This window comes from Charadrius vociferus, unplaced genomic scaffold (assembly GCF_000708025.1).
Source record: "Charadrius vociferus isolate BGI_N301 unplaced genomic scaffold, ASM70802v2 scaffold354, whole genome shotgun sequence".
Taxonomy (NCBI): domain Eukaryota; kingdom Metazoa; phylum Chordata; class Aves; order Charadriiformes; family Charadriidae; genus Charadrius; species Charadrius vociferus.
The window spans coordinates 93,490-102,273 of record NW_009648040.1 but is presented as its reverse complement, the minus strand read 5'-3'; the positions used below and the strand labels follow the sequence as shown (position 1 = coordinate 102,273).

The 8,784-nt window shown below is 44.3% G+C and overlaps 1 protein-coding gene across 1 annotated transcript in view; it reads left to right on the top strand.

Moving 5' to 3' along the window:
* Window positions 1-8,497, top strand: part of PLAT (plasminogen activator, tissue) — a 14,712-nt gene extending 6,215 nt beyond the window's left edge. Inside the window, exons 3-14 of the mRNA XM_009883557.1 lie at window positions 722-761; window positions 1,175-1,306; window positions 1,720-1,833; window positions 2,201-2,375; window positions 2,936-3,027; window positions 3,282-3,456; window positions 3,774-3,859; window positions 4,270-4,465; window positions 4,940-5,076; window positions 5,163-5,303; window positions 7,326-7,474; window positions 8,333-8,497. Coding sequence (XP_009881859.1) covers window positions 722-761; window positions 1,175-1,306; window positions 1,720-1,833; window positions 2,201-2,375; window positions 2,936-3,027; window positions 3,282-3,456; window positions 3,774-3,859; window positions 4,270-4,465; window positions 4,940-5,076; window positions 5,163-5,303; window positions 7,326-7,474; window positions 8,333-8,491 — 1,596 coding nt within the window. The 3' untranslated portion in view covers window positions 8,492-8,497. The remainder of the gene's footprint in view (window positions 1-721; window positions 762-1,174; window positions 1,307-1,719; window positions 1,834-2,200; window positions 2,376-2,935; window positions 3,028-3,281; window positions 3,457-3,773; window positions 3,860-4,269; window positions 4,466-4,939; window positions 5,077-5,162; window positions 5,304-7,325; window positions 7,475-8,332) is intronic.
* Window positions 8,498-8,784: the final 287 nt, after the last annotated feature.

Sequence of the window (8,784 nt, the reverse complement as noted above, 5' to 3'; positions counted from 1 at the left end):
TCATAGGATAGGTGCTCCAGCCCTGGGATCAGCCTTGTGGCTCGCCTCTGGACACACCCTAGCAGGTCCATGTCTTTCTTATGTTGGGGACTCCAGAGCTGGACGCAGTACTCCAGGTGGGGTCTCATGAGAGTGGAGTAGAGGGGCAGGATCACCTCCCTTGACCTGCTTTCTTTTTATGTTATTCTTTCTCTTGTGGCCTGATCAAAGAAGCTTTCTAAATTGGTTTCTTCCTTAAAACTTTATCCAAAATATTTTATTTAATTGGCTGCAGGACACATATCTGTCAAAGCTAATCAAGCTACAGAGGCTTATGGGGAAACTGCATGTCAGTGAGCAAAAATAACTGCTTGTTCACATTTACTTCTTTGGAAATTATTTGCTTGAACCTCCTTCAAATAGCAGAAAGCTGACAAGCTGTAGGTAGCACTTGCCATGCCCTAAGAGCACATAATCACTTCACACACGATGTGAGTACAGCACATCCCAAGTTCTCGTCACTCGGATGACAAGCAATCACACGGTACTCTGTGGCAACTCAGTGGTTTACAATTCTCGGTACCCATGCTGAGGTACTAAAGGCACTGTTCACTGTACTGTCTGACGAGGAGGTCAGGTGCTCAGAGCTCCTGATATACAAGACCTCCAGAAGAGGACTGTCTCTTTGGAGGCAGTTTTCTTAAGAGAAGTTACTCACAGAATTAACCTTCTTTTCTTGCAGGGCTTACGCACGCGTTTCAAACGGGGAGCCAGATCTAGAGGTAAGACAAACAAAAGACAAACCTGTTACCTGGGGCTTTATGAACACAGGAAGGGAAAGCAGATGATGCTGAGGGAACAGAGCCTGAACGCTGTTTGTCAAGGTTATTTGGATGAGAGATTCAGAAGGCAAAATACCAGACCTTTAACACCATCCACAACCCAAAGAACAAAGTTTTCCCTTCCGTCTGCTCTTCTTCAAAGAAAAAGAGGATGGTCAATAGTGGAACAGTACGTCCAGCAACACAGCAGTAAGAGAGATGGGACAATTGTGGTCTGAGAAGGGAAAAAAGGGCCTGTTAGACTGATGTTCCCACCACAGATACTTGTCTCCCAGAAAGAGAAGGGAGTTCTTTTGCTCAGCCAGGTCTTTTCCCTGAATCTCTAAAGTAGGATTTCCTTTCTCCAATTACAGCCATTTGCACAGACAATTCATCTGGAGAAATTTACCAGCACAGGGGGACCTGGCTGAGGCTCTCAGGGAGCAGAATAGAATACTGTAGGTGCGACAGTGGTCGGAGTCGCTGCCACACTGTGCCTATCAGAGGTGAGTATGAAGAAGAAAAAGAGAAGGGAAATGGTAGACCATGAGAGATTGTCCATCTAATCATCCTAAATAAGAACTCTGCTGTCAGGGAAGGAGTTACCACACAGAAAATTTGGCTTGAAATAGAATAGGATAGAAATGACAATACTAACATATACCGACTTAGGCAGGACTGAGCCGGAGCGGGCAAGGGGTTGAGGAAGGCACCTAATAGTGTATGTGGAGAGAACGGAGCAAAGGAAGAACGTAAGCACTACACGAAATGACTGCAAGCACCTGACAGTAACAGGTAGGCAGGGAAAAATAGCACAGGCTAAAGGGGACTGACAGGAGAGGAAAGATGGGTTACACACTGCCACCTTCTTACTTCTGTGAAATCTAACAGTATTTCCTGGCTTTTGCTTATTCCGCAGCCTGCACTAGGAATAAATGCTACAATGGGGGCCAGTGTTCACAGGCATATTATTCCCCACAGCTCTTCATCTGCCAGTGCCACCAAGGTTTCTCTGGGAAGCAGTGTGAAATAGGTGAGTATACGATGTCCGTTACCGTGAATTACTGGGAATTACTGGTTTTAGCTATGCAGTGCAGAAGGATGAGTACCCAGAAGCTGCTGCTGTATACTGGCTCTCTGTTAAGTTGCCTCTTTTTATTCTGAAGCTAATACTACAAAGAACTTTTCAGAAGGACAGCTGGGATGTTCTCAGTGTTTCTTAATAAAACTCTGAATTTTGGAGCTGAAGACCTTCGTGTATACTTACAGTCTGCCTGGCAAGGTGTTTTCACTGACTTACTAGACAACACATCTGGGAGCCAAGTTTAAACAGAACAGAGATGGGGAACTGGAGTTTGGGATGCTGTCCTTATAGTAACATTTTGTTCACTTTTGTTCAGATACTGAAGTTAAGTGCTACAAAGGTGCTGGAGTAACATACAGGGGTATGTGGAGCATGACAGAGAGTGGAACAGAATGTTTAAATTGGAACAGCAATGGCTTGATGGACCGGCCGTACAGCGGCCGAAGAGAGGATGCTGCTGAGCTGGGACTGGGCAATCACAACTACTGCAGGTGAGGGGCTGATGGCACTCAGGTCAGAGCCACAGGAGTCAGCCCATTCTAAGAGCTTGGAGCAAAAGAACGGCTGTTTGCGACAGTCTCATACCAAGCAGAGAACACTCTGCACCTGTGCAAATAACAGCACAGCCCGTGAGCAGCAATTGCAAATTCTGTAGACATGTATGAACTTCAGCTCTATCTTGTGACAGACTACAGAAAGCATGCATCTCTCACCCCACGGTCTTTCCCTTGTCCCTTCTTGGTGCCTAAAACACCCTTTGTAAGCCGGTTCCCTGCAGCTCCAGGTCCTGCTCAAAACTCTAAAAATATAGTGCTTCCTGCACGTGAACTAAGCTGCACAAACAATCTGTCCACTCCTGCTAGCGACTGGCTGGCTCATCCTCACCTCCGTGCGCTCCACAATTTTATAATTAAAATAGGAATCCAAACGACTTCTGATGGTTCAGGGCATGTCTTCACTACAGAGCGGGATTAAGTTACTGAACTAGATGGCAGACAAGGGACTAATAACAACAGCTTTATAATGATGCATAATATCGTAACTCTTTCAGAAACCCAGATGAGGATTCCAGACCGTGGTGCTATATCTATAGAGGGGGAAAGTACATCTGGGAACATTGCAGTGTGCCCTCCTGTTCAAAAGGTACATGCAGGGGGACAGGGAATGGACTTTATAAAGCTTCCACAATTCACTGCACATATAAGGGTTCTCTGTGGAGTTGTGCTATTTCTGTAGCCTGAAAAGTTGAGACTCTCACGTTAAATCACGTTTAAGCTTTTAATATTTATGAGACTGAGATAAATACAGCTAATGTATAGATGCCTTGACAGAAATCACAGTTAGGAACAGCTAACAGGTTCACGTCCATCGGTTAACATGCAGCTTTCTTATTGAAGTTGGGAACACCAACTGCAAATCTGGAAGAGGCACAGATTACCGAGGCAGCCACAGTGTTACCAGTTCTGGAGCTACCTGTTTGAGATGGAATTCTCGAATCCTTGTCAACAAGTTATATACTGCTTGGAGAAGAGATGCTTACCAGCTGGGCCTCGGTAGCCACAATTTCTGCCGGTATGTAATCAGTTATAGAATTAAAAAAATCCCACCAAACTTCCTCGTGGTACCCTTGAGGCAAGGCTCTAGACTTTTATGTGGATTATTAAAGCACAGGAAATACATTACTGCTGGGAATGAAGCTCACTGACAATAGTGATTTTATTCCACGTGACCTATCTACGCTTCTCTAACGTAAGACTCCATAAATGCAAATTTCACGTGACCTAGGGCCCTCTGCATCTCTAGAAGAATCAAAAAGAGTACGCTCAGGCCTCCCCAAACTCCCTGCAGGTCTGATCAAACAAATAGCTCTTTTCTCTCCTGTGCTGCAGGAATCCTGACAATGACAGCAAACCCTGGTGCCATGTACTGAAAGGAAATCAGCTCACTTGGGAGTACTGCAGTGTGCCTACTTGCTGTAAGGATCCTAGCACTCCTGATTCTTCTCTTTCTTTGAGGCATTACTGTTCTGCATGTCATTTGTATTACACTCAAGCCTCTTACTGTGAAGTAAGAGCTGGGGAGAAAAAAAAAAAAAAACAACAAAAAAAGCTTTTTGGGGTAGAAAGAGATTCTGTGGCTCCACTCTCACAGAAGTGCCTTTTTCTCTGCCAGGAGGGAATACTGCAGAAATGGAGGACAGAAAAGGCAGGGTTTCCTTACTGTATTTTTCAAACCAGAATACAAGTTTCCTAGGGAACGGGAATGAGTCAGATAGTAAACAGTTTGTGCCAGGCTGCCGTGACATGCACTGACAACCAACAGGCTCTTAACCCAAGGAAGAGTGCTTGAACAAAAAATGGCTATTTCTGGGTTTGTCATCCACAGCCACCTGCGGCTTACGGCAGCGCAGAACACGGCAGTACAGGATTAAAGGCGGCTCCTATGCCGACATTGCAGCTCACCCGTGGCAAGCTGCCATCTTTGTGAAGTATCGCCGAGCTCCCGGAGAGCACTTCCTCTGTGGAGGAATTCTCATCCGCTCCTGCTGGGTTTTGTCAGCTGCTCACTGCTTTGAGGAAGGGTAGGTTGAGGATTCAGTACTGTATGGGGGAAAAGAAATCTGGAAAATGGAAGCATCCAGTATAGCTGTACTGGAAGGGTAAACGACTTGAAAAGAGCTCTTCATCCCAGTAAGTCACTCTACACTAAGGATTATAGAGCTAATTGTGCTGAGCACTACAGACAGGCAGGCTCACAGCACAGCATTAAGGTACCACAGCAGATATCAAATATCTGAAGAACAAAGTCCTCGATACAGATGCAGAGCCATCTGAAACATGAGAACAGCAAGGGGTTGGCAGAGGAGCCTTGTCATGATGGCTGTAAGCAATTAGTGCAAAAACGAAGGCAAACAGGACACTTGAGGTCAAATTGCCTGGGTAATGAGTCATAAGAGTGCTAAAATAAGAACAGCAAAAGCTCCAGCAGCACATCTTCAAGGGAAGGGTCTGCTCCTGTTAACACAGGAAGAAAGTAAGACTCTCTTGTTCCTCAGCTTTAGTGCAAGCCAGCTGACGATTGTGCTGGGCAGGACTTCCCGAGCAACTCCCGAGGAAAATGAACAAAAGTTTCAAGTGAGGAACTACACTGTGCATCAGAGATTTGACTCAGAAAATTTCAACAATGATATTGGTAAGAACTTTTCTGACCTGACTGAAAAGGTCACGGTTGGCTCAAGTTTGTGGTTAATGAAGCGGGGGTTCTTTTTCCCTCTTCAGCTTTGTTGCACTTGAGCTCAGATGCGGAAGAATGTGCTATTGAAACAGACACCGTGCGCGCTGCCTGCCTCCCCATGCCAGAACTGCAGCTGCCTGACTGGACTGAATGCGAGATCTCTGGTTATGGCAGGAATGAAGAATGTAAGTAGAAGATACATGTCTACATGTAAGTAGAAGATGCTGTGTCCTGAGATTGGGTCCCCTGCCCTCAACGAATTCAAGCCTTTAGCATAGCTTCATATCTGACCTCCTACATTATTATATGGGCTTATATCAGCACTACAAAACGTATACGTAAGTAGGAGATACACGAAAACAAGTTTTGCTGTAAGTTATTTCATTCATCTGAGTTCTGTGAGCTGCATGGGCTAGTGTACTAGCTTGATACTCTCCAACAGTAGAAACACAAAAAATGGTGCAATGAATAAGGTAGAAAAGACAGCAAATTTTCAATCAGGGCTGCCACACTTCTGTCTGCTGTACTGAGTACATTTAGATGTCATCATTCTGACAGAAATACATTTCTGTCAAGATTTGAGATAGTATGCAGTTGCAGGTAGTTGCCTTATTCTAAACAATACATTAGCTGTGCAGCGATAAGCAAAGAAAAAAAAAAAACCAACCAAAACAAACCCCCCAAACCAGATAAAGAAATAACAATCCCAGATACATATTAAAAGGCTGGCTAAAGGGTTTTTAAAGTCAGCTACAACAAAGAGGAATAAAACCTGTCTGAAAGTATACGCAGGCTGACCTACATTTAAAACAAACCAAAAACCCCAGCTCTTCTTTTACTGGCACTTTCTACTAATTTCTTTTTATTCTCCAACTTGTACACTCTGGGACAGAGGCTGTGAAGCATCCATCATAGCAAGACCTAATCATGATTTGAACCCATAGGGTTTTTGGAACAGACTTGCAGATTTAACATGTAAGTGTGGCATAAAGTGCTTTTGAAGCAAGTCCTCAGCATTGCTTACAGGGAGTACTGGATAAACTCTTTGAGAGGGAAAGGATGCTGCAACTGTAATACTAGACTGAAAAACAACAATCCTGCCAACTTTCAGCTTTGTGCAATTGCAGCTATGCAAGAGAATAAAACCAACACCCAAAACAAACAGAAAAATCCCTTCCGTTCCAACATCACACAAGTGTACATTCCTATCCAGTTACTCAGTATTGTGTACAACAAAGCAGCTGATTTTTGTTAGCACAGGTCTGATAGTAAGAAGTCAGGATCCTGTTTGATACAGTTAGTGGTCTTCATAGGCACCTCCAGTGACTTCATTTTGATGGATGCAACTGTGCAAAGATGACTTGTCCGTCCAAGAAACCCAGCAGTCTTGCACTGGGAGCCTACAAAACCCTCCCTAGCATTTAAGCATGCTAAAGAAGCAATATTCTCTCTCTGCTATATTTAAGCTGTTCTCACGAGCAAAGCAGAACCCCCAAGAATTAAGACCCTTTGGCAAGGAAATATTCGCTCAGCCACCCCCCACAGCGCCAGCTACTTCTGTTTACTCTCCCCTAAACTATGGAAACTGAACTGCTTTTTTTGTTTGTTTGTTTAATATAGAATTATAGAATCGCTAAGCTTGAAAAGGACCTTTAAGATCACCAGATCCAACCATCAACCTACCCTGACAAAACCATCTCTATACCATGTCCCTAAGCACCACATCTACCATTTTTTTAAACACCTTCGGGGATGGCAAATCCACCACCTCCCTGGGCAGCCTATTCCAATGTCTAATAACCCTTTTAGTGAAAAAATGTTTCCTAATATCCAGCCTAAACCTCCCCTGACATAACTTGAATCCATTTCCTCTCGTCCTATCACTTTTCACCAGGGAGAAGAGGTCAGCCCCCACCTCTCTACACCCTCCTTTCAGGTAGTTGTAGAGGGTGATAAGGTCTCCCCTCAGCCTGCTCTTCTCCGGGCTAAACAACCCCAGTTCCCTCAGTCGTTCCTCATAGGGCTTGTCCTCCAGACCCCTCAACAGCTTTGTAGCCCTTCTCTGGACATGATCCAACACCTCAATGACCTTTTTGTACTGAGGGGTCCAAAACTGAACACAGTATTTGAGGTGGGGCCTCACCAGTGCCGAGTACAGGGGGAAATATATACACACACACATATTTATATTGTCATTTTCCTTGCAGTTTCTCCATTCTATTCAGAGCACCTGAAGGAAGGCCATGTCAGACTGTTTCCAGCCAGTCGGTGCACATCACAGCATCTCGACAACCGGACAGTTACAGACAACATGTTATGTGCAGGAGACACGAGGCATCTTGATGATGCCTGCAAGGTAAACTCAGTTCTGTTCCTGTTTTCTTTTTAGGTCCGTCCTTGATAGTCTAAACTAACCAAACAAAACGTTTCAGAAAATAGTTTAAAGAAGTTCTGCGTTTGGCTACATGGAAGTTCTAGCAGACTTCTGTTGAACAGAACAGAACTGCTGGCTCCTCTTTCTGTTTTCTTCCTCCACCCCTCATAGCTGCGAAAGCAAGCCACACGTAACCAAGCGAACCAGAACAATAGACTGAAAATCCCAAATATAGGAAATACCACAAAACTGAGCAGGAAACACTACCTCAGCAGCATTTCCTAATATTTTCTCTTGTAAGCATGCAAAACACTCAGCGGGAGGTTCTGTAAGAGGAAGGGGGTGCTGGTCTACTGAAAAGGGGAGAAAAGAAGACTAACGGCTAAAAGATGGTAGAGAACGAACAGCTGTACGATGAGGAAAAAGGAGGGCACACGTTCAGTCCACATCCTTTCCATTTAAACAGCTCTAATAATTTTGCTTTACTGTTATAGCAGTATAAAACACCCTGGATCTTTACAGCCTGAATAAGAACATTCCTCTTTTTGTTCTTATCAGTGTCTCACCTACATTTCATAAATGAGCGCCATACAAAGTTAGACGCTTAGTGTTAGTTAGATTTTTTTGTGTTTTTCCCCACAAAAGGAGCGTTGAGGGAGTCTGGAACACAAAAGTGGCTTATGTGAAACTGCTGTTACGAAGAGCTCTCGATTTGTGAGCACGCTACGTAGGGTATTTCCAGAGACACTAGTGCACCACTAAAGCCAATGGGAGGAAAAAACAACACAAAACCAAATAAACAAAAGAGGAGATTGTTAATAACCTGCTGCTTCTCTGTAGGGCGACTCTGGAGGGCCTCTGGTCTGTATGAAGGATGATCGTATGTATCTAATTGGAATCATCAGCTGGGGAATAGGCTGTGGCCGCAAAGACATACCTGGTGTTTATACAAACGTGAATCGTTATCTTGACTGGATTCAGGACAACGTGAGACCCTAAGAAAGAAAAATGAACTGTCCACAATCTTGTGGCCGTGGCCTCGCAACTTCCTTCTGGTACTTCCAGGATGCTGACAGGGATTCCTGTTTCTCCGGATGCCTATAACTTTCAGTACCAGAGGAAGACAAACCACGATGTGCATGAAGGGCGCATTCTCTAATTACTCTTCTTTCGTTATTACAGGTTATTGGAAGCTAACACTCCTTTCCCCCCACACCCCCAAGCTTTCTCCTTGCATCAGTCACACAAGTACAATTAAAAATAAATTTTGGCCCAAGAGAATATACCAAGAG